We start from the raw sequence: 27,045 nt of genomic DNA on the forward strand, positions 1-27,045 counted from the left end.
GCATATGTCGACAAGTTCGTCCATCATAGCCCAGTTCCAATGGACGTTATAGGAACGACGACGTGTTTGGCGAGGCATTATTAGATTTGATTTTATTTTTATAATTTGATTTTGGGATGAGTAAAAATTTGAAAGAAAGTCGTAAAATGTCACTTTAAATAAAATTTGAACAATACCTCTTTGGTTTGATTTTATTTCTCGTTTCAATTAAAATTTAATTTATTAGACTTTTCATCATTAAACATATTAATTAAATCTCATGCGGATATGGATTATCTAAATATAAATATCATGATTCTAAATATAAATATAAATCACTTAATTTATTTTAATTTTTTTTTAAAAAAAAATCTTAGTTTGATTTCAATTAAAAATAATTAAAAATCATGTACATGTTTTGGTTATTTAAATATAAATATCAATATATTATATTTAAAAATAAACCAATTTATTATTAGCACATTCTATTGAATTTTAAAAAAATCAATTTTTTTTTTAAAAAAAAATCATCAATATATCATATTTAAAAATAAAACAATTATATTCTGATTAAATATTTTGCGTACATTTCTTAAAAAAATCATAAAAAAAAATCTTGTACGTCGTACATGCAATTACTAAATATCATCCCCTTGTGATAAATAAAAAATTACGCAACACAAATTCAACACAAACTCAACACAAATTTAACAAATTTAACGAAATTTGGCCAAAATTAATAATTTTTTACCAGAATTATCAACACAAATTGAACACAAATTGAACACAAATTTCAGTCACGATTTATTTATGTCACACCCGTGTTGTTAATAATTAAATAAATAAATCTGCATTTTATTTATGATATGGGAAACGTGACCATAAATTCTTTAAGGATATAATTTTATTAAAATAAATCAAAACTCCTATATCAAGTGACTAAAAAATATATTTATTTACGAAATATTCATTTTGTTTATCAAATCGGGGTACTATGTGAACGACACCATGTATAGACTCTATAGCTACAAAGTTATATAATTCTATCAATTTTAAGTGAGGACATCCATATAAATATGGGTTCCTTTTAGATTTAAAATCGTACCATTGAATTAATGCGAGATTTAGCGGTGGGTCTGTTAATACTTCTGCTAACAATAAGGCCTATAAATAATAAATATTTATTAATACTTTATAATAAATTATTACATAAATTGGAAAAATACCTGTCCATAACAAAGTCCTTTGTCTGATATATAATCATTTGATTCTTCAGAATCCATTGAAATAGCTATGTCGCTAAACCATACTTTATTATGATACCTGTTTGTGGCGCGCATTATGGCACCGTTTTCTGTGCCATTACTGATCCGTATATGTTTATTTGGGGTTTTCACCAATAATTGATGAACCCATCGAGTAAATTCCTAGATATGGAATCCAGACAACTTATAAATCTAGCAAAACTGGTCTGCATTTTATTGTCTACGGAATCTTTTTTTCATTAAAAAATGTATTTGCATCTTGTAAAGAGAAATCAAAGAGTCTTGCAGAAAATTTACAAGTGCGAGGTGTTTTTGCCGGATTCACTGAATGTTGAGACATTCTAATAGATATTGCTTGACGTTTTATCTATTAATTTAATTTCCATCTTAAGTTATATAATAAATATATACAATAAATAAATTTCCAAATACTTACAGTTCGTAAAAGCTGAGGTTCGACATCTTTTTTATTGCTAATTCGGTAGGGTATTTTAACGAAATATTTGTGGAGACTTTCGTAAGTTTCTGTGGTATAGCCATTTATTGCGCCATAAGATCGTATTGAGTCAATAATGTGATAAACCCATGAATGCAATTTAGGCAACTTCAAATTGGAAGGAGAAACAAATTTAAAAGCCTTGACAAACATCCGTGCCCATCTATGTATTGCATCCTAAAATTTAAATGTTAATTTAATTTATTTAATTTAAATTTTCGATTTTACTAAAATTTTAATACATACATTAAATTTCTCCAAGTCACTTTCACTAAATTCTTCATATCTACTTAAAATATACATTTCATTCCAATATTCGTACAATTTCACAAGATCATCATTATTTACAAAATTATCTACTTCGTTATTATTTTCATCATATAAATTATCAATAACAAATATCATGACTTTCATCAAACTTCGATATTCATTAGCAGTTAATCTTGCAATTGACTGCAGTCCATTGGAAAAAAATTTTAATGGCGGGAAAATGTGGAATTGCTGCTAGACGGCGATCTACTTCTTCAACTAATTTATTACCATTAACATGTTGCAATTTTAAGATATCGCACGTGAAGATAATTTGGTAACGAAATAAACCCAAATCTAAATGATGCATTCTGTCAGGAACAGTAGCCAAGTAGATATTTATATTCCTTGATAATATAAATATTTATAATTAATATATATATATGTTATTATAATTATTTCTACTTTTGCATACTTACGGCAAATCCCAAAAAAATTAGGTACAGATTCTATGCAAACAGATTTTTGTGTATCATTTTCAAAATATTTACGCATTTCATCATGAGTTCTTAGTATTACATCATTAACCGATAAGTTTATATTTGCAAGATTGTCCCTTTTAATTAAACAGGAGTGACATGGAAGGCTTGAATTGGAGGATTTATAAACTAAACAAAAACTTGCGGCTTCTGGCCAATCTGCAATAATAGTTGAAACTCTAGGATAAAACCAGGTATTTTCATTATTTATAAAAAGGTCTATACCATCTTTTAATAAAATAATTAGTTCTAGTAAATGACGTAAAGATTTATGAAAGGTATCACGAACCAGATCTTTATTTGCAGCTTCTAAAATTGGTAAATATCCCAAAAGTTGCTTTGCATCCTGTTTATTACGACGCCATATTGGGATATTGCCTAATGAAATATATATTGGATGCAATTGACTTTTTCCTAATGTATCTGTAGTTGTTGCATCAGAATATAAAATAATTGATAATAATTTGGAACCAGTAGGTAAGGATTCTTGCGTAGTTTTCCACCATTTTTCAGTGTTTTGTTCACTGTAAATACTTTCTCTATTATACTATAAAATAATATAAATAAATTAAAATAAATATTATTTAAATTATTGAATTAACTAATATTTACTATTTACCTCATAGTTTTCGTAAGATAGCGCAAAATTTTGTGTTATGTCAGGGAACAGTTAAGATATTTTTGATGCACTGTATTAAGTTTTGATAATAAAGAAAATAATCTTTATCCTTATGTTTTGTTATAAGAACTTTACTAAATTCTAAATTAGAAAACTGCATATTATTCATAAATGCTCGTCCCTGTTCAATATTTTTTGGTAATGGTGATTCTGTAAGATTTGAATGTTTATTAAAAAAACGTATTATTTCATTACCACCTTTATTGTTTATTTTATATTTCGTTACTAATAACATTAGATCTTTATAAGCATCATTAGGAAATTCTGTGCAAGTTTTGGTATTGAGATTTTTGGGTTCTTCAAAAATTTCAGGCTCTTCAGATGAATCTAATATATTTTCAAAGTTACTATTTTCAAGGCTCATCTCTGATATTGCACTTCCAATACTGTCAAATAACATATTTTGTACATTATTATCATCATCCACCTAAAATTATAAACCAAAATGAGTTAGTATAATTTGAGCTTTTTCTTTAAAAAGAATAATCTGGAATAACATAATTATTGAGCTTTTTCTTTAAAAAGAATAATCTGGAATAACATAATTACCTCAACTTTATCATTTTCATATTCACTACTTAGATTACTTCTTGTATCCATTTCACTGCTATATTTTTCACTATCATTATTATCATCATCATCTTCTACTTCTACTTCTACATTTTTTAAGCATTTTTGGGCGTGTTGAGTATATGCAAAGCGTTGACTGAATATTCGCATACAAAGGGGGCATTTGAAACTCATGTTACTAAATTAACGCGTCAAATTTGATGAAAAGTATCAATTCACTATTTAATTTATATGAGATTATGTGTGCTAATAAAATTATATTGCAAATTCATTGTAAAAATTTAATGAATTAATTGAATGGATTACAATTGATTGAGTTATTTGAATAGACACGACTACGCAAATTTACGCATTAATGAATGGAACTGGCTGTAAGAATCTGGTGGCTAATATCGCGGAATCATTCGCAATTTTACGCATTATAGCAAAATTTAAAATATGCGAAACACTCAGCAATTTTGCTGTCAGGAACTTGCCGAGTTCGTGGGTTGGCAAATCTAAAAATAAATGTAACAAGTCTATGATGTACCATATAAATATTGTTTATTATTTTATTTACTATTTCAATTTGCCGGCAACCTGCCAAGTGAATCTGACAGCAAAAGTGCTGAGTGTTTCGCATATTTTGAATTTGCTGTAACGGGCTGTAAGAATTCGGATGGCTTATTCAATCGGCTAATCATCTGATAATCAGCCGCAAATTTATTGGCTTAACACGGCAAATCACTTTTACAATAATGGACGGATGATCAGCCACAAATTTATGCGATAATCAGGTTATAAGCACTCAAGATCACTATCAATCTGATCAGCCAAATGAGTTCACTGGCTGCAACCTTTTTTTCCATGCATAAAAGCCCCAACATGTGTAACATGTTATTTTTTTATAAATTGGATTTGATTAATATTTCGATTGTACTATGTGCTTTTACGAGAGTTTTTTTTTAAAGTTCTCTTATGAAAGTGTTACAATATTTTTTCGTAATATCACGATGCAAAATTTTTGCATTAGTACATTCATTTTTCGTAATATTTCGCATTAGTTCATCCATTTTTCACAATATTTCGCAAGTTTTTTTTCTTTTTAGTATAGAATGGCGGAAATTACCTTATGACAGCTTGCCTCCTTTTTCTGAATTTCTGATTCATGTATTTCCCCTTTTTCCTCATCCTTTTCAAATTTTCTAGTTCACCTTTTTCTCATATATTTCCTCTTTTTTCTCATATATTTCCTCCTTTTTCTCATATTTTCGTTTCAAATTTATTATCATAATGGCTACAAAGCGTGGCGAAAAACGAAGAATTGACGATAATGAAAGATTTTCAAAACGTAGTACTGAGGGTAGCGAAGCTGAGAAGCGAGTGAGAATATCCGATGATAGCGTTGATGGTATATATGACATGATATGTATCATATTCTTTATAAAAGAAATTATATAATATATAGTTAAATTATATTTTATTGTTAAAGTTAATAAAAAAACAATAGAAAAACTATTAAGAACCAATTCGCAGATAATTTCTAAGCTTGAAGTTCTTATCACCGGACAAAAAAATCTCGAAACCCGTCTCTCGAGCATAGAAAAAAAGCTCAACGATAATAACAAAAATAATAATAATACAATAGATCCGGAGTATGTAAAGGTAATAAAGATGAATATTATTTAATGTAAACCTGAAATGCTAACCTCGTTTGATTAGGAGCTCGTTAAGAAGGTATCGAAAATTTTATTTGAAAATTTTGTTTATCCTTCGCAAAACGAGTACAAACTCGCTACCGAAAAATATTTAAAAGACGAAAATCCGGAATTTATGCACCAGTTCAAAAAAAATCAATGGATTATTTTTTTCGAAAAAAAAATTGCCCCGACTGTAAGTTAAAGCAATTATGAATTTTATTAAATTTCATACTAACATTTTTTTTAATAGTTAGTACAACAACATAGAAGCATACGAGGGACGTTCACGTCTAGAGTTAAAGACGTTATGTATTCTATTTTCGAAGCGACTGGGCATAAATTACCGTCTATTAACACTCAGGCTAGTCCGTCAAAGATTCAGGAATGGAAGAGTAAGGCGGAGGTGAAAAGATGTTACAACAACCTATTTAAAAAGGTTAAAGATGGGCAACCTACGACATATATGTCGCCGATAATCGATAAGTTGCGAAAAGAAAATAAAAATCCCTCAAAAACACAAATAGCGTATGCGATTAGCATATGTGAAACGTACTTAAATCCTAATAATCAAAACATTCAAATGAGCGAAAGTATAATGAAGTCGAAGATAATCAACAACTTAGTAAGTTTTTAATTTACAATTTGCAAAATGTGAATTATTTGAATTACAGTTTATTTATTTATTTATTGATTTTTAGCAAAAGTTGGAAAATAGGGATAAATTTACACATTCGGACGATGATTCTCATGATGGTAATGATGTAGACGATGGTGGTGATAGAGCAGCTGACGATAGAGTAGGTGCGGCTGATGATGGTGTGACTAACGATGGTAGGCCTAACGATGGTGCGGCTAACGATGATGCGGCCAACAATGGTGCGGCCAATGATAGTGCGGCCAACGATGGTGCGGCCAATGATGGCATAGCTGACGATGATATACTTTCTATTGACTCTTATAACACGGAGGAGGAAGGTCGGTATGTAAATAGTTTATTAGAGAATTATGGGTTGCATAGGAAATAAATATTATTTTTATATATATCACACGTAATAGCATTTTTTTTACCATAATTAATATAGTTTTAATAAATAAAATGGTTATTAATTCTTAACAACACGGGTGTGACATAAATAAATCGTGGCTGAAATTTGTGTTCAATTTGTGTTCAATTTGTGTTGATAATTCTGGTAAAAATTTGTTAATTTTGGCCAAATTTCGTTAAATTTGTTAAATTTGTGTTGAATTTGTGTTGATAATTTTTAATTTATTACGAGGGGATAATATTTAGTAATTGTGCATATACAATTTCTGTGATTTTTTAAAATGCGGATTTCCGTAATTTTACGATATCGTATTTTCTGGCCAATCAAATTAGGCTGATCCTTGCATGTGATTTAATCATTTAATCATTTAATCATGCACGCGTTTTTGTCTTATTTATTTTTGTTTCTTATTTCTTTATTCTTTTGTTCAATATTTTTAATTTTTTTGTCTCTTCTTTCTATTATTTCTTTAATTATATACAATATATTTACATATATTTCATAATTTATTGCTTTGCAGGTATAAAAATATTTGTTTATTAATACTAATTATTTTCATTTTTTTTTACCTCTTTGTTATTTTGTATCGTAATACTAACAATAATATCCATGTTTCCTTTATTCCTTTTTACTTGTACTTTAATACTAACAATACTAACAATACTAACAACATGTTTATTTTTTCCTTTCTCTTTATTTCTTTATTCTTTTGTTCAATTACTTTGCAGGTATAGAAATATTTATTTATTAATACTAATTATTTTAATATTAACGTGTTTTTTTTTACCTCTTTGTTACTTTATATCGTAATACTAACAATACTATCTACGTTTCCTTTATTTCTTTTTACTTGTACTTTAATACTAACGATAATATCCATGTTTCTTTTACTCATTTTACTGTTTCTTTAACTCTTTTTACCTTAATACTAACAATAATAACAATATTTCTTTTATCTTTATATCTAATACTAATGTTACTATAGCTGTTTCTCTTCTTTTTACGTCTAATAATATTGTTACTCTACTCTTTCTTTTTTTTACTTTTATGTATTCTGTATATATTAATAAATACTTGTAATTTTTTATGGTTTAATAAAATTATATCTAATAAAACATACATTATATAAACTTATAGTACAGAAAATGAAGTATTATTTATCGAAATATTTTGAAATATTACGAAATATTAAGTTGTGTAAAATCACAGAATATTACGAATCATCAAATTATGGAACATTACGCATCATAGAATTTCGAAATATTTTAAAAAGTTGCGAAGTATTACGCAGTAAAATTACGGAATATTACGAATCGTAAAATTACGAAGCCTTGCATACAGTAATATTTCGAAATATTTTAAAAAGTTACAAAATATTACGCTTACGCAAACTTGCGGCGGGTCTGAAAACTTACGAAATATTATGTAAAATTACGAAATATTGCGAACCGCAAAATTACGGAATATTACAAATCGTAAAATTACGAAACTTTGCATATCGTAATATTTCGAAATATTTTAAAAAGTTACAAAATATTACGCTTACGCAAACTTGCGGTGGGTCTGGAAGCTTACGAAATATTATGATGTGTAAACTTGCGCAACTTTTCGCACTATATAATTTCCTGATGATTCAATGAAATTTTGATTTGTTGAGTTATTAGAATTTGATAACATATGGGCTGATTTGTCTATCTTTGACTTAAGGTAAAGGTACATTTAAGAACCTATTTATAGCTTGGTAGTCCAATGTTGACCAATGACTACCATCCAACTGGTGTTAGTAGGCCAAACCTTTTTATCACTACAACTGCCATTTTAGTTTGACCTTAGGATAGTCCCTATCTATCAACGGAATACTAACTGGCTAGCTATAACCCCCTACTCATCCTATATCCATACTAGAGGCAAGACAAGCTCGAATTTATATGCCACCCTAGCATGTCTTAGTAATGGAGGACTTTCAGTGCAGGTGTAATGGCAATCATCTAGAAACCCTTCTGTACCAACATTCACACGAACTGAACTAAGCTCATTCAAGGGTCCAGTATATTACGTCATCCCATATATGGCAAAAAATTGGAGATCATTTTTTTTTTACTTTCATTCAAGAAAAAATTTTTTAATATTTTTCAAACTCCTGCTTAAAAATATCTGTTAGAGAGCTAAAGTTTCTGGTTTTTCAAATAAACTTTAAAAAAGTATAGTATAAATATAGTTTACAACGAAAAACTACCATATGAAGTTAACAGTAGTTGCGAATTCTCTAAGGTAAGTTGCGAATTCTCTAATTAGACTAACTTTAAATTAACTTAAAACTTGCGAAACTTTGAGACTTAATAATATAGTAATTAGTTAAATAATTTATATCAAAAAATTAGCAAGCATCATATTCAAATAAAAATTTTTACTAATACCATTTTATTTTTTTATTATCTTAAGCGTATTTGTTCCTTTAAACTAAATACAAAATATTTCATGTGTTGTGAAGTAAATAATTAGATTATTATAATTTTATAATGAAATGGAAAGGCAAATAAATTAATTTAATAACCTTGAATTATATATTTGGCGTTTGTGAAGTTATTATCTTTAATGTATAATATCAATCAAGCAAATGGTATTTTCATTAAGTTTTGTCCATAAAAATATATAGAAATATTAATAAATGGTTAAAATGTAGATAGGATGCATTATATTTATTATTTGAACGTATATTTAATAAAATTCATATGGTAGGTTTGGAAATATTTTATTTTTCCAAGAGTTTTCTCGTCAATTTCGTGGTCACGTGATCATATAAAATGATCATCATATGGTCACATACAAATGACGACGTAATATACTGGACCCCTTCAAGGCCACTACAGCCCCACGATTCCTTAGCCCCAAGGTACAGTTGTGAATCCCCCAATGGTATAGTAGTGACCACTGAAACAGAGAAAACATGAGATAGTACAGACTCGCTTGTTTAGGATTATTCCCATGTGCGTCCTACCATCCAAGCTGCCATCCGATACCCGTCTAGTGGGGAGTTGAACTCCATACCTCATCTAGTACACCTGTCTGTTCAGGAATATCCTAGTTGGCCTAAACCTATTAGAAAGTAAACTATCACAAAGTCTTTGCACCCAGGATTTTACCATCTATAATAACCATCTAGCCACATTGGACCCCAAGCAGTATCATTTTGAGTGACCACCTGGACAGGAAATTACCCCTAAGGTATGCAAGCAGTGACCTCACGAACAGGACTCTAAACATCTCAATGACCTCATAGAGAACGTTAGAAGGACACTATAACCCTTTGTTGAAATGTGCAGCCTAACCGTACACACTAATTCACCATGATGCAGTCCAACTACCTAATCCCTGTATTTTCACGCTATTGGTGGTAGCGTCCGCAGTAAAATTCTTTTTATTTCTGTGATCATTGGAATCGAACCTGCGACCTCACCATACTCAGGTTTAATGAGGGTCTCAGTAACCAACTACTGAGATAGGGTGATCAACCCTCTCATATGGGCTGATTTATCTACTTTGTATTAAAAAGAGTTATTGATTGATTTTCACAATTTTTGTTACTCAAAATTGTTTTGTAATACCAAAAAATCATCTGATTGATAATCACTCGACTAAATAATAAGTTGAACAAAAATTTACATTTGCGAAACTTAAATTATTAAATGTAAAAAAGCTGTGAAAAAATCCATTTCACTAATAAAAACCCATTTCTCATATATATGGAATTTTTAACATATATTATTAAAAAGTAAGTATATTTTAATAAAATATAAAGTAAAATAAAAATTTATATAGCCTTAGTAGCTATAAATGTTTATAAAAGTATAATAAAAATATCATATAAAAGATGGTATCATAATAAATATTTTCAAACAATAAAAATAATTATTTTATATCAGAGTTTGTATTACCATCTTTAAACGCAAATATATCAAGATTCACTGATCTGTTTTCTATAATTTTAGGCTTAATTTTATAGGTGAAAAAAGAGCTCACCAATTGAATCATTAGATCTAACGATATTTACGTTTAAAGTTGAGATACGAACTTTTTAACATGCTTAAATGCAAATATCTTGGGATCCACTGATCCATTTTTTATAAATTTAGGCTCTTTGGAAAGCCTTTGATCTGGTCTATATGAACGAAAAAAGAGCTTGCCAATTGGATCACTGGATCTGGGGATATCATATGGGCTGATTTGACTACTCACCCAAAATATTTAAATTTTAATTATTTTTTAATATTTAAAGTATTACCAAAGCATTACATAATATGCAAAATTTTTATAGTTTTTAACTTGAAATAAAAATTAATATATGTTACTATAAAGTTAAAGTTTGGCTGAAATTATGTTAATGCTGCCCAAAATTTATATTATTAGAACATTAGAAAGTGAAATTATTGCATCGGCAATTATATACATTGTACGGAATATTACAGAGTTTATGTTTTATAGCGCACTAAATAATATTTTGTTTTTTATTTCATTTATTATTTTTTTTATTTAATTTACATTTATTTATATATTGCTATAACTACAAGAAACCAACCAAAAATCAAACTAAAAAATCTAACAAAAGAACTCGATCCAAAAAAGAATGCATGTTTGCTTTAGTCTTCTCACTTGTTGTTCATGGTGTGAATGTAATTCCAACTGGTTTGACTTCATAGTTTTTATTAAACTTTTAAATTCTTAAATTCTTCACAACTATAAATTGCAGGAATCCTTAAATCGTTTTAATTTTAGAAACCTAAAAGTAAAAAAAGACATTAATAAATGTCTTTAACACCATTATACCAGCACAATTAGGTAACTTACTATAAATTTCGTTTTAATCTCCTAGGAAAGCCTGTTCAAAATCTAAAAAATAAAAAAAAAGTGAGAATCAATATCATTTATAACGCTATTACACCATATACTAAATATTCACTAACTTAATTTTATTAAAATTTCTACCATTAACATCAATCAGTTTTAAGGTAGAACTAGTCATTCCTAAAAAAAAGAAATTAAGACTGAATTAGTAAATGAAACAAAGGAATGGGTGAAACAAAAAAAAATTAACTAACTTTCATTTCCTGATTCTCAAAAAGTTCACCAGCTAAATTCTAAATAAAAGTAATAATGAGTAAAGTGAAACAAAATGTAATAACAAGTCACATTTAATAAAAAAAAATTGAAATCAGATATTAAACCAACAAACCTTCATTTCATATTCTTTAAAATTTAAAATACCGATTCCTATTAAAAAAGAAAAGAAAATATTAATAATGTTCTTTAAATGAGTTCAACTTCAAAATTAATATTTACAATTCAGCATTCCATTTCCTAAGTCATCCTTAAAGTAATTCCTAAAAAAATAAATAAATAAATAATGTTTAAACTGATCAAAATTACTAATAACATTATAAAAAACGTACCAATTATTTGTTTCAAGGAAGTCCAGAAAATCTAAAAAAAAAAAATGAAATGAAAAAGATTGATCAGTGGGATATGATCAACCGATGATAATCAAAAAAATCGATACACTGCACGTTAAAATCGCACTTTGTCTTTGACTCTATATATTTCGTTAACATAATTCAAATTTTATTAGCCTTAAAATATTCCTCGTTATTAAACGTTCCCAAAATTATGTTCATTTTCTTTAACCAATTTTCAATCCACGTCAATTCTGTGTAATATCGGTCGTCTAGTCTTTTTTCTTTTACTTCCTAATTTTGAAATCATAGCTTCAATCTTTTCTGAAGTTTTAATATATAAATGATTATTTTTATCTATTAATAAAAGTGCTATTATTAATCCATGTAGAATAATGTTAAACGTATCCTTCGAAGTTAAAATTATATTAATTCTTATTTCATTATTTTCTTTTTCTAATTCTCTAATTATCCAAGAAACTATATCTTTACTTTCTCTTTTACCGCCTATCTTTTCTTTGATCTTCTTATGATCTATGATTAGATATTTGTTCTTCATATCTAGATATTCCCTCTCTTCTCTTTGCCCAAATTAACGGATGAAATTATACAATATTTTCAGAATAATATTTCAACATTGTAATCATGTATTTTAGTTAATAGGCAGCATAATTGATTTTTGTAATCCAATCATTCATTTCGTCTTCACTTTCAGCTTGGAAAAGATACTAATGACCTTTAAGACACACAAGTCAGAAGACATGCGGGTACTTTGCATAAGTCTTATCATATACAGTAACTGATTCTGCCGTCATGAGAATAACATCTCGGCCATCTGAGTATTAAACCAAACTTCATCTTTAAAGAACATTAGTTGGCTTCCGCTTAATATCACGCCGTGTTGTCTCCAACTTCTTACAAACCCACTCTACTTTTTACTTCAACCATATTCACTTTTCCCAATTTACCGCCTTTGGTTATTTTAAGAACAAAAGTACCGTCTTCTTCATCTAAAAGTTGAATTGAAATATTTGTGGGGTTTAAAGTTTCACTATTACGTCGAGCTTGAACACCTGTAACCCTAACCGAAGGTGCACTCGCAAATGCCTGATGCAAATTTACCATTTCCAAATCCAACGTTTCTGATCGATACTCCAGAGGACCTACAAAAAAAAATAAAATAAAATAAACAAATGAAACGTTAGCAAACGTTTCTAATAAAATAAATAAAAACTGTTCGCAATAGGATGCCGCGAAACTTAAATTTCTAGCGTTTCTAGTCCCCAACCCGAACTTGAAACCTATGTAGCAAATCTCACGTATCTAAAGGTCCGATCAGTCGTCTTAAAAAGAGAAAAGTCAGAACGTTGGTAAGATGTTTCGTTATAAACAGTTAAAAGACCTCTCATTGAATTTCCAGGCGTACAAAAGCCGAATGACCGATGCTCTGAACCTGAATTTACAAAAACAAAGTAATAAGAAACGTAATATGTTTTAATTAAAAATATCGAAAAAAAAAAATAGTTTCGTAATGGGGTTGCAAAGCTTACCACTTTCACTTTTCCATTAACCTAAAAGTCCGAAACCTACAAAAGGAAAAAAAAGGAAACGTTAATGACATTTCTATTTAACAATAAAATAAAATAGAACTCTCAATTATTGAAAAACTTAACACTTCGACGTACTAGTGTCTTAAGCCCGAAATCTAGAAAAAAAAGAAAAAATTGAAACGTTATTAGATAAACGTTTCATGATGTAAAGAAAAAATATATATAAGATTTAATAAGCCTATAAATATGGATATTCGTACCACCAGATTCCCACACGTCCAAATACCTGAAGAGCAAACCATCTAAGAAAAGAAAGAACAAAAGTTAGTAAACGCTTCGTTGAAGAATAATTCAAAACTTTTCCTTACCGATGAGGATAATCGATCATCAATCTGCTCGGTCATAATTTTAATAAATCGTCTATATTATGATTCCCAAGTCTTTCCTCCTATTCCATTATAAACATTATTTTTTTTTGTTGAAACTAAAAAAAGAACGTAGTAATTAGTTAAAAAAATGAAAGAATAAAAAATACTTTTCTTTATTCTTTACCAAGACTTACTCGTTGTTTATAATTTGGACATATAATGATATATAGTCTAGTCGATTCCAACAACAAAGCCAAAAAAAAATTATTAATAATGTTATTGCAATCACAACAAAAAATAGAAATTACTTACGTCTATACTGCCTTATAGGAAAGCTAAAAATTGTAAAATTGTGCAAAGTTATCGACCCGTTAAAATGTTAAATGCGGTTCTACAAGAAAAAGGAGAGAAAAAACATTAGAACGCTTCTTAATTAAGAAAATACACACCCATTTGTACTTACCCAATTACTCTAACTGAAAGTGTGGTTTCGTCATCCTTATAAATATAAGAAACAAGAAAAGAGAATTATTAAAATATTTTTTACTTAAATACCCGACCCAGAATCCAAGCCACTTGTCAAATTGTTACTAATATATAATTTTATTTAATTAATATTTAGTTATATGTAATACAAATTAATTCTACCGCTCTAAATAATAAACTAAAAAACACTACATTAAACTTATTTTTTTTGGTTTTGGTGTTGAAGTTTCAACATTATCAAATAAATAAAAGAGAACCCTATTTTCATATTCAAGAATATCAGTTATTGCTGATTTTTTGTTTTTCCCTCCATCTTTTGTTGTCTGTCTAAAAAAATGTGTTACTTGCTGATGGTTCTTTTTTTCAACAGCCGCGCACGAAAATGCTTTTATACCAAATTGTTTATGTTTTTCCATAAACTCGGACATATGGCAGACAAGAACATGCATATATGGAGTTATATCACTTGGCATGTATAATACTTTAAATAATTCCAACCAATCCTCAGCTTCGAAACGAAACTGTTGTGCGTCATAATCCTTCAATTTAAGATTAAGATAAACTTGATGAAAGCGATCCCACAATTCTCGAATTGCTTTTGCACGTGAAGGTGGTAATATACGTTTAAAGTTAAAATTTTTTAAAACTTTCTTTTTGTCATCACCCATCAATGATGTGTGGTTCCACGTATTGGATTTTTCTTGCCAAAATTGGAAATTAACACCAATCCTATCCATTTCTTTAACAATTTCATCACGACATATATCATCGAATTGGTTAAATTCTTTTAATTCTGATAAAACCAAATACCAGAGACGATCCCAAATACGAAGTAAAATATGAAGTTCATCTGGTACCCACTTATCCAGTGGAATCATATAAAAAAGTGGCTTCCTATTATGACCTGGATATTCATGGATGTTCTCCATTTTCTTACTTATTTTCCAATTATTACCTTGGTCATACTTTGATACTTGGCACCATGGACAAAAAAATTTTGAATTTGCTGAATTGAATCCTAAACATATTGTTAAAAATTTCCAGTCAGAAGAGAAATAAAGTTCAAAATTCCACATAATTTCGCCAATCATTAGCCCATTTTTTTTTATTTCATCTAGTTCTTTAATAAAAGATGCCATCATAATTTCTAAAACCTCATACTTCTCTACACCTGGAAAGAGAACAGTTGTATAGTGGTGGTCAGGTTTATGAATATTTTGAATGTCATTCAAAATCGCTATGGTTATCATTACATGTTTAATTTTTCTACCCACATTTCTGCCATCACCAGAAACTCTTAAGTGGATAATTGGATTATTAATATCCAATATTTCATTAGAAATAAGGACAGGTACAATATACTTTAAAATGTCTTTAACACTCCGAGTGCCATCTTTTTTGATATTTTGAATTATTTCAATTGATTCAGAGTTTGAATATTCAGTAAAATCTAATGGAAGATTAATAAAAGTGACTGGTATTTTTTGACTCATTTCTGTTGTTATTTTAAGTCGTTGTTCAGAGACAGCCCATTCACGTTGTAAATTAGATTCTACTGCAGTTAAAGCTCGATAACCTTCACGAGGAATATAATTTAAATCAATAGCTTGTACTGCTGAAATAAGCTTTTTCTTTTTTATATCATTTCTTTTTTCATAATCAATTTGGAAATCCATATCTTTAACACTATAAGAAATTTGCTTAAGAACAACTCTATCTTTACCATAGATTTTAGATTCTTCAATTTGAACATGTTGTTTCAATTGATTTCCAAATTTATGCTGCCTTTTATTTAATGTTGATTTACTACAATGTTCAAGTGATATTAATTGAACATTATTTTCCTTTATATTTCTTATGTTTTCTCTAGCTTGCTTTAATGTTATTAGATGAATACCAAAAAGATGTACTCCAGAAATTAATGATTTTTCATTTAAGGGGAAAAGTTTCTAAAAAAAAATAATATAATTAATATTAAATATGTTTAATTCAATTTTAACACAAAAAAAAACTCAATAAATCTAACCTTCAGAACGGCATTTGCTGCTGTTGTTGAAGATATATTTGATCGAATTTCTTCTGAAAAATTTATACCATACATAATTTTAAAAAGAGGCTTTCCTTCTATATAATTAATAAAACACTTTACAGTTTTCTTTTTTTCTCCACGACCCCAAGTAGTTTCCACACAATATCCATCTGGAATTTTATATTTATTCTTTCCTTGAGTATATATCAATATTGGAAGTTGAGGATATAAACCCTCTTGCTTAATTCTGTAATTATAACTCCTTTTTCCATCTGTGTATAATATAGAATCTGTTTTAGGATAGTCGGTAATTTCCTTAGGACCATTTTCAATTTTTTTACTTTTTACTTTTGGCATTATATTTAATAGTATTAAATACTACTCATAGGTGAATTTTAAGACTTTTAAAAAAAGTATTGATGAAGATAAAAAGTATTGATATTAACAGATTTGACAAAGACAAAAGAAGACTTGATGAAAATAAAAGAGTATTGACAAAGACTTGAAGAAGATAAAAGACGGAGTATTGATGAAAACTGACAAAAACTGATGGAAAAAAAAATATTGATGATTGATGATGATAACAAAAAAACTGCCAAATTCGGACTGAATTACATAACTTTTTATATTATAATAATATAATTTTATAATATAACTGTATAAATAATTATGTAATTTTGTATCAATATTACCAAAAATAGAATATTTATTTGTTTACAGTATATTGAATAAATGATATTAGGTTTCGTATTTTATTATTTTTTGTTTCAAATTCTTATGTGCTTGAGAAAAGTGTGACAACTTTTTTTATCTCTATGAAGTTTAAATCAAATAAAAATCAATCAGTATTATAAATTGAAATTTTTCGATTAAATCTATTACAATTAAAATATTTGTTTAAAAAGCAAATTTTACTAATCATATATAATAAAAAATCAGATTTTTAAACAAATTTTCGATAAATATATAAATCGATAATTTAGTTTGTTCATAAAATTAAAAAAATATTTTATTTATTTTGTAATTGGTTATAAAAATGTAATAAAGAAAATATTTTATAATTTTATCGTTACAAATGTTAAAAAATAACTGATAAAATAAAAAAAAAATATTTATTTAATCGAAGTTTAAAGTAAAAAGTAAACAGATAAACACGTGGTTATACTGGATTAAAAAATTTCATAGTGCATATGCATGTGTATATGTATAGTGAAGAACCAATCAAGCATCAACTCAAAAGCATGAGTGAGCGGACAGTCACATAGTCCTTAACTAAATATTATAAAACAGCATCATTTGGTGAGATAGATTATACTGTATATATAGTTTACTGGCAATACTACAAACTACAGTGATGAAATATAGTATTAAATTTAAATTTACATTACACAAGATCAATATGGTATTAGAAAAAACGGGAAAGATCTTGGAGTTGTAACGTAAGAAAAGCAGATCCAGTTAGTATTATTTTAAAAGCTGGTGAAATTTTTTATTTACTATATTTTTTTTTTTTTTTTTTTCAGTTCACAAGCGCGTAGCGCATATTTTTTTATTTACTATATTTTTAACTTTATTTTATTTTTATAGTAAAAAGAAATTGTTCTAATAAGGTCAAATTGTCTGCACTGAAAAAAAAAATAAATCAAAAAAAATCACTCAAACTTCAACATCATCAATTGTAAATGATGAGAAAGAAAACAAATGAGAGAGAAAAAATTAGAACTAGAAGAGAAAGATTGCTAGATTTTTACATAATGTAAAAATATTACTTATTTTATATTATTTACGAAATTTATCAAACTAATAATGTATTTCCAATTGGTTTATTTATACATATTATACATAATATTGAAAAATAAAAATAAGTGTGAATATATAAATAAATTATAAATAGGATATTTTATTGATCAAATATTAGCATTCGATTTCAACCTTTCTGAAAAGGCAATAAATTAACATTTAATTTTTATTTATTTTATTTTATTTATATAAAGTTCGGTAAGGTTACATTTAAACTAGTATTCACTTTTTAAAAAGATAGACATCTAATAACCAATGCAATGGATATATATATATTGTCTTTATGCAAAATAATCCATTTAAGAGATATAATTTATTAAATTTAATATACAAAAAATATGATGCTATTCATCACTTAAATGACTATATATATTATTTTTACTATACATAATAAAAGTAATAACTAGCGGCAGGACTTCGAGGTAGTCATTTACACTGGTGATGCTAACCATAATATGCATACTTTGATTGAACCTACCAAGCGAGAGGTCCACACCTTCTATACAATTAGAAGTATGATACTTCTCCGTAGCAGGTCCTATTGACCCCTTCTCCTCGGACTGATGCTATTCACCGCCTATTAGACTTCATCGGAATATCATGTGCTTCTTTAAATTCTGTTTTCTTAAAAAAATGAAATGTTTGTCCCCTTCCCAATTTACCATTTAACTTAAAGTAACCTTTATACACCTATAAAATAGAAAGTAGGGATATTAAAAGTCCTGAATGTCTGAACTGACTAAACTGTACCGCAATTATAGGACCGGTTTTGGACTTCGTCTATTCGTTCTTTAAAAAAAAGAAAAGGAAATATTAATGTATTCCTTTATAATGAAAGTAAAGTAAAAAAATGAATGAAATGAACTAACTATAGTTCGTTTGTTCAAATTCCAGTCATTTTGAAAGATTAGGAAAAAAAATATTTTTATAAAAAAAAAAATTGTGTGAAATAAAAAATTGGGTGGTAATGTCGAAAATAATTTTTTTTTTTCCCAGATGTAATAGTGGCTAGTTAACTGGCAGCAAATTGCCTAACTAGGCAACCAGGTTCCGTGTACTCAAGCTGGATTATTATGGAAATATTGCAGATACTATCCTGCCAATTTATATACAATAAGATCTACCGTACGATTTATTTATTTTTTTTTTTTATTTATTTTAATATGTAACAAATATCGTTACGTTATACTGAATTGAAAATATTTATAATAAAAATAAATAATTCAGATTTCAGAGAAATAGAATTACTAAACTGTTCCTTTTAAATTACCATTAAAAATTTTCAATAAACTGCTATAAAAAATAAGAAAAAGACTATAAAAAAGCCTCCTTCAATTGCTATTAAAATATTGCTAGAAAATCAAGTTTTAATAAAAAATACCTTTCCATAATTCCGAATTTTCGATATAAAAAAAGTGGTGAATTTTACAATAAACATTTTATTATACAAAATAGGTTATGTGATCGTGGTTTTCTATTTTTATTACAATACTACATGGCACACATGACGTCTATGACGTCTCTTATTTATTAATCAACGATCTAAAATTTATTTAGTGTATATACTTTTTTTTTTTTTAGATTTTTTTAACCAGTCTTTTTTCTTCAACTTTTAGTTTCTGGTTTTATAATGAATAAAGAAAATGAAATTCCTCCTCTCCCATTTATAATTATTAACAATACTGAATGTATTATTTGTAAAAAAATTTTCAAGTCTAGCCGTGGTCTCTTTCAACATAAAAATATAATTCGTAAATACAATAAAATACCCGCAGGACAAGAAAAGATTCCAAGTTTTTTAATTAATAAATTTAAAGAAAATATTGTTTATTTGATTCATAGACGACTTGGGAAGAAAAATACTGGGTTACAAACTGTATCTATGGATTGTCCAGTGGATTTATTTAAAGAAATTTTTAAAAACTATATTCACTATTATACGAAAAGAACTGGAGCATTAAAGTGTGTTTTTCGCGGATCTACAGGTTATCAAGAATTATCCAGTATTTTTGATGATTCCAATTGGGGGGTAAAATATTATCAGCAAAATCAAAAAACAGTTGTTCAATTAAACGATCAAAACCAAGAAGAGAACCCATTAAATAAACTTCGATTAAAAAAGGCAATCAAAAATCCAAAATATTCTTATGGAGAACTCATAGTTGAATGGAAGCAAAAAAAGGATATTGACGCTAAACAAAATGTACGTAATGGTGGATTTGTATACATACATTTTTTTGTATCATGAGAATTGCTTATTTGAAAAAAATAATTTAGATGTAAAAAATTTATATACATGTAATTAAACTTATTTTTCAAAGGTTCAACAGTTAACTTTATTGTGTTTTATTATTGACCCTAGCTTATAAATAATCTAAGATATATAAATTTAATAAACACTCCCACTAATAATTTAAACGAATAATGTTATCACTCACGATATTACCATGATGGTAATAATATCTCTCTATAACACACTATGATTCACTATTTATATTTATTTTTATTTTAATTGATTAATAAATAAAATAATAGGTAAATACAGTAATATATATGTCTTACATATTTGTATAATTACAACTATGAAATATGAAAGTTTAAAAAATTTTACCACAAATATCTTATCTACTTCTTGAATAGTTCAATTTCAGTTAAAGCCTGATACTATGATTACATTGATACCCAAGTTGCACGACGAGGACGTCAGTACCAACGCAACTCAAAAAATAGTACTGTATGTAATTATAAATAACTATCAGTTATACAACGCCTTATCAGGAGGGCCGAATAGAGAAGGACGTTCACAGTAGGCCGTCCTTCGTATATCAGGTCTGAGTACCTGACTGAAAACTTTCGCAAACTGTGGCCACGAAGTGCTTCCAGTTCTCTATTTCTACCAGTTGTATAACGCCGTTAGGATGACCATTATTCATAATTACATCGAATAAAGAAAAATTGTTGGTATACTTATATAAAAATTTTTCACAATATATTAAAAAATCCCCCTTAAAAAAATGTATTAAAAAATTCGTGATTTATTAACAAATCTGGAAATATGGTAATCTTCCAGTTTTTTTTTATTTGACCCGATTTCAAGATTATCAATCATGCAAAAAAATTTTCCCAATAATGTGATACTAAATATAAAAATTCATGGTTTATTAACAAATTTAGAATAATTAAGTTTTTTTTCCTGATTCAAGATTATCTAACAAAAAAAAATTTTTAACATGATTGATTCGACTTGCATATATTTATATATACTATGTAAGAAATGCAATTTTAGTTTTTATAAAAATAAAATTTTAACATGACCTCTCCTTCAAGGAAAAAAAATCGTACAATATATTTTCGTCATAAAGTGCATCGCCAACAGCAAGGGCAACAATCGGTAATTATCAATAACATAAATAACACTGGTCAAAAACCAGGCAAACGTGGCATAGTAGCCTTTATCTTTATTAAAATTATTCGAACTTATACAATTTACAAAAATAAAAAGAAAGATATAAAAATAAAACTAACTAAAAACAAAGCTATATAGTCTCCTAAGAAAAATTAAAGTAAAAAGAATTAATCTAAAAAAGAAAAATCGCATTACACTAAATTTCCCCAGATCTTCCCCCTTGATATATTCCAACCAAAGTAGAAGCAACTATGCTAACAAAATAACGAATAGCGCGCCCACTATAAAAATCGACACTCCATCCTGCAAAAGCTGTTATTAAGTAGCACCGTTAAATGACCCATAAAACCCGAAAAGTGATTAAACCAAGGCAAACCATATTTCATCGAGTTCTTCAACCAATCGATTCCGGAGTCACGTGAAACGTGTAGGGTCGGAGGTGGTAAAGATGAGTAAGGTATGTACGTCGACAATGGCAGATTAGATGGCTTCGGAGTAGTTTTCAACTTATAGGTAATGTTCATCGCGTTTTCCCATCTACTTTTCTCATAAGAACGCGGATTCCAGATTCGTCTTCTGAATTTCTGGACAAAATTGTTATGAATAGCAGCGATAACTTTAATCGCAGAAGTTCTTGGAATGGACAGATCAACAAATAAGTCGATGAAGAGTTTGGGTAAGCAACCACGGATAAATGCAAAGGAAGACCAATTTGTAGAAGAAAAGGACCAGCATGAAAAAGAAGTAAGTTTAGCTATAAATGGAGTAGGATCAATATCAGCCAATTTGCTCGCTTCCAGAAGTTTGGAAATCAAATGATTTTGATAAGATTGGAGAATTTGTTGCATAGGTAGACGTCGCTTTCTGCACATAAAAAGGTGCATCAGGTCTTCCATGCGGTTGATACAAGAACGGCAAGTTAATTCGTCCATGTATAAGTCTGGTCGGGTTCGTTTAAGCTTTTCCAATGTAGGCAAATCATCCAAGAAAAGTTTGAATTTAAAGGTTAGGTGTCTTGAAGCGTGTTTAGGAGTAAAGGATGCATCATGGGAGGGCTTGAAATTTAGAGTGAACCAAGTAAGTTCCCAGTCAACAATATAATCTGTATTAGTTGATAATAAAGAAATAAAGTGAAATCGCGTTGAGTTTAACAAATCGCGTATTAACTGCGTTTGATAATATTGTTTTAGAAGGTGTCGCGGATTAGATTCACAGACAACGTCATTGTCATAAATTAAGACAAAATCATGGGCAGAGGCCAGGTCCATTCCAGAGATTAAAATACTGGATGACGCGGTATGAGCAGTATTGGCTAAGGAGTCAGCAAAATCATTTAAATAATTGCCAGAATGAGCTTTAACTTTGACGGGGAGGACAGTCAAATTTTTAGAGAGGATGGTTCGCTCGATAATAGCCCAAAGTTCAAAATTTGTAGTTTTATAGTACAAATGACTATTTGAGTAGATAGAGGAAAAACAACTTCGAAGACCATCAATGGCAGTTTGCGAGTCAGTATAAATAGTAACTTCAGAGTCGCGAGGAGAGATAGTTAAAACAGCGTAAATAGCAGCAGCTTCAGCTCGAGAAGAAGAAGGATTATCACGAATAAGACCGTGAGCATAAGTAGCGATGGAGTTGGGAAATCCTGCATCGGGGAGGGCACTATTTGCATCCAAGACCAGTATAAACATCGGGAGTGCCTAAATTAATAAGAGACCCATCAGTGAAAAAGATGTAACGCGAGTCCGAAGAAACGACCAACGGGGAATTTGCAAAGACAGCAGCAGCCTGAGGATTTAATAGCGACAGGGAGTAGCAGGAGCTACAACAGTATCAGCAGTAATGGAGGATCAAAATCAAAATCCAATCTACTATAATAAAGACGGACACCATCTTCTATATCAGCCTAAGTAAAAGGGGAAGTCACTTCAGAAGTAGTACGTTTAATCCGCTCATTGGTAGTGGGCAGAATAAGCGAACGTTGTGAGAGACCTTAGGCAATAAAGGAAAGGGTTAAATCAGCATTCCGTTTTTTGGAAGGAGGCAGAGGAATGTGAGCAGCGCAACCGAACCCAGGACGAAGGAGAAAGTCTGATGAGATCACCAGGTGAAGATTCACAATCAGGGGAAATCCAGTGAACAATAGAACAAGTACCACGACTAACTTGGACTAAAAGTTGTTTGCCAAAAATGGGAGAACCATAATCGTCCAACGTGACAATCCAATTTTTTGTAGTAGGCTGGTGCATTAAAATGCCGAGTCAAATCATAAAAGGAAGAGTCAATCGTAGGCGTAAAATTAAACTGATCCAGCAAACGATTATTGGAGTCTGGAATAGTGGTAGCATGTTGAATATCTTGGTACCAATAAGGGATACGGCCAGGGCCACGTCGTCCAACCAAATTGTCATAATAAGCCTTCCAGGAAATTAAATGAGTTCCTTGGGAGTAACAAGCTGAGATAAATAAAACAGTTGTCGTTTACGCAGGATGGGAAGATAGGCTTTAAAGGCTTTAGGCGTCATGCATTCAAATAAAGGAACACGTCCATCTAACAAGGACAAATTCAGAAGCTTCGATAGTTGAGTGTGAAGCAAACGAAAAGGAGTAGAAGACAAGAGAGCAATAGTACATGCGATATAATCTTTCTTAAAAGAAAATAGAGAAGACCATATAGACCAATCTTTAATTAAAAGAGGAGAATTAGGAATCAAAAAATTATATTGAATTAAACTCAATCTATAAATAAAAAGAGATTGAATAAATGAAGAAGAAGAATTAGCCATTAAAAATAAATTAGTAATATGACATTGTCGTTGATGAGCAAACAAATTAATCAAGCCCAAGGCTTGAGATAAAAATAGAATAGGATTGGGTAAAGAACGGGAAAAATTTGCTTTATGCTTTACAACAGATCGTATACTTCTCGTTATTAGGTGGCAGTCAGATTCAGATAAGTGAGTAACTTGCATCCGGTATTCAAGTTTCGGTATAAGGACAGCATTATGTAAATACACAACTTGTTTGGAAGAGAGCTTAGCGGGGCGAATAGTCGCTGCAAATAAGCAGCATTCACGTTTGAGTTGCTTTTTGACAAAATCCCGGGAGCATTTAATGTTGAACCAGACACCTAAAAATCGAAAAGAAGTTGTCATGGGAATTGGGGTAATAGTAATAGAAGGAACACTATTTAAAGAGGATAAATCCAAATTAAAAGTAATAGGGGATAAAGCGGAATTCGAAGTCAAAGGCAACGAATTAGTAATTAGCACATATTTGTTATGATTAGCAGAAGTGTTATTAATATGGTAAAATTCTTCTGTAATGGATAACATAAATTCCATGCCAGCTTTTGACGAGAAAATAAGAGTGGAGTCATCCATAAATACTAAATTATTAATCTTCAAATCAGGAGAAGAATTTGGAGAATCGATCAAAGATGATGTAGAAAGAACATAAGGGTCTATCATTTCATTTTTCAAAACAGTAAGTAAGGGATCAATATAAATAACCCATAAAAGAGGAGAGATAACTTCGCCTTGGTCAATACCAATGCGAACCCTATAAGCAGGCATAGATCCATGAGCGGTGAAAACGCGATTAGTGCGTTTCATGAAAAGCGATAAGATAAACTTAACAGCGGAAGCAGGAAGACGTATACGCTCTAAAGCAAAACGTAACATTGTCAGATCGACCGAGTCAAAAGCTTTAGAGATATCTTGAGAAAGAAACCAAAGCGGGTTTTTGTTGATATCAGCATCATGGATAATAGATTCTAGAGTAATGATAGGGTCGCGGCAAGAGCCACCAGGAAGACCAGCTAAGTTACCACCTTTTAGAACATCATGTGAAGCCATAATAGTAGACAGGCGATTATAGAAAAGTTTGACAAGAGATTTCCTAATCACTTCAAGTAAGGTAATAGGGCGAGTATTTTTTAATTGACATTTCCATTCGTGAGGTTTAGGGATGGGAAAAACCATTGCTTGTCGCCATAAGTCAGGAATATCAGCATTGGAGAGGCATGCTTGAATTAATATGAGGAGCAGAGCCGAGGTACGGGTTCCAAGGTGTTTAAGCATTTCATAGGTAATCATGGAAGGACCAGAGGCTTTACCGTTAGGAGTGGAAGAGACGGTGGATAACCATTCGTCAAGGGTAGGGGGATTCATTAAAGAATCATAGATGGAGGAGGACACATCATCCATAGGTTGGTAGGCAGAAGACCATCTATCAGGTAATGTATTGATGGCTACGGGAGGAGTGGACTTTATAAAGACAAAGTTTTGGAAATGGTTAACAACAGCATCATCTACGTCCTTGGGATCAGTTAATAACTGAGGTCGAGTAGGATGGTCGATGAAGACACGATCCAAAGTGATACGGCGATGAGTGCGAGAAAGCGCTGAATCGATAAAAGAGGAAAGGTCAGTCTCAAAATTATTATTTCTATCGTCTAAATGAGCACGAATAGAGGAGTCTTGAAATTCTTTTTCTTGAAGTAAGTGAAATCCCCGTAAGGATTTCGAAATATTAGATAAATCATCAAGAAGTGACTTGAAATTGTCTTGGCGACACAATGAAAGAGAAGAGGGCAAAATAGGGATGAAAGTAAAAACTTGCTTATATAATTGAAAAATGTTGTAAATGTATAGACCACTTATGTTCATGAGCAACAGAATAAGTTGAAGGATATTTGCGCAATAGACGTATCGAATGCATTAGGCGATTTAAAAACTGATAATGTTGAATTAAAATTTCCAGATCTTTAGGGACCTTAGGAGTATAATTGTTGCCAACAATAGAAGAAGGTAAAGTAGCGTTGGCAGCTTTGAGGATTCGTAATTGAAGGTATTCGCACATTTGATTGATATGCCAGGAGGAAAAGGTTGAAGGTGAAACATCACATAAAGCATCAGTTTTATCAGCGAATTCCGTCCATTGGATATCAGTTACAGAATCAAATTTGAAGACACGGCGGGTTTGGCGTTTAAGTTGTCGAGCACGAGCCAGTTTAGTAGAAGCATAAAGTAAAGACATATCATAATATGTGATGACAGGGTTATGATCAGATGTGCAAATGTCTTGAGCATTAAAAATGCAAGCAGTAAGGGCATATCCTTTGAGGAGAGGGCAAGACCATACATAATCAACGCGAGTAATTTGGTCATTGCGATGAAAGGTACCTAAGGAGTTGGAAAGATTAATAGGAGTATAGTCTTCATATCCATGAGAAAGGAGATGAAAAAATAATCGGTGAATATGTTTTGAAGCAATTTGAGGTTGATTAAAATAAATAGGATAGTATTTATCTATATGCATATTAAAATCGCCACAAACAGCGTGGTAAAAACTAGCTTGTTTAGTAAGGGTAAGTTGTTGAATAAGCAAATCAATAGTGTCAGTGCGCAAAACACTTTCACGAGGGGGAGGGATATAAATAACGAATATACGCAA

The 27,045-nt window shown here is 29.6% G+C and overlaps 5 protein-coding genes across 5 annotated transcripts; 2 read left to right on the plus strand and 3 right to left on the minus strand.

Annotated features, from left to right (window-relative positions):
* Positions 1-918: 918 nt before the first annotated feature.
* Positions 919-1,319, minus strand: OCT59_018179 (uncharacterized protein; the record flags this gene model as incomplete). Its single annotated transcript, XM_066148589.1, has 2 exons — positions 919-1,143; positions 1,206-1,319. The coding sequence occupies 2 exons, from the start codon at positions 1,317-1,319 to the stop codon at positions 919-921; spliced, it is 339 nt and encodes a 112-aa protein (XP_066004503.1).
* Positions 1,320-5,049: 3,730 nt separating this feature from the next.
* Positions 5,050-6,481, plus strand: OCT59_018180 (uncharacterized protein; the record flags this gene model as incomplete). Its single annotated transcript, XM_066148590.1, has 5 exons — positions 5,050-5,167; positions 5,249-5,421; positions 5,479-5,649; positions 5,707-6,078; positions 6,155-6,481. 5 exons carry the CDS (start codon positions 5,050-5,052, stop codon positions 6,479-6,481), a joined length of 1,161 nt encoding a protein of 386 aa, XP_066004504.1.
* A 5,706-nt stretch (positions 6,482-12,187) lies between these two features.
* Positions 12,188-13,903, minus strand: OCT59_018181 (uncharacterized protein; the record flags this gene model as incomplete). The annotated part of the gene is made up of 5 exons (XM_066148591.1): positions 12,188-12,483; positions 12,873-13,112; positions 13,352-13,402; positions 13,786-13,801; positions 13,868-13,903. The coding sequence occupies 5 exons, from the start codon at positions 13,901-13,903 to the stop codon at positions 12,188-12,190; spliced, it is 639 nt and encodes a 212-aa protein (XP_066004505.1).
* Positions 13,904-14,541: 638 nt separating this feature from the next.
* On the minus strand, positions 14,542-16,739 carry OCT59_018182 (uncharacterized protein; the record flags this gene model as incomplete). The annotated part of the gene is made up of 2 exons (XM_025327601.1): positions 14,542-16,302; positions 16,380-16,739. 2 exons carry the CDS (start codon positions 16,737-16,739, stop codon positions 14,542-14,544), a joined length of 2,121 nt encoding a protein of 706 aa, XP_025170515.1.
* Positions 16,740-19,812: 3,073 nt separating this feature from the next.
* OCT59_018183 (uncharacterized protein) lies at positions 19,813-20,430 on the plus strand (the record flags this gene model as incomplete). The annotated part of the gene is made up of 1 exon (XM_025327600.1): positions 19,813-20,430. The coding sequence occupies one exon, from the start codon at positions 19,813-19,815 to the stop codon at positions 20,428-20,430; it is 618 nt and encodes a 205-aa protein (XP_025170514.1).
* Positions 20,431-27,045: the final 6,615 nt, after the last annotated feature.

The sequence above is a fragment of the Rhizophagus irregularis genome, chromosome 27 (genome assembly GCF_026210795.1).
Source record: "Rhizophagus irregularis chromosome 27, complete sequence".
Classification (NCBI taxonomy): domain Eukaryota; kingdom Fungi; phylum Glomeromycota; class Glomeromycetes; order Glomerales; family Glomeraceae; genus Rhizophagus; species Rhizophagus irregularis.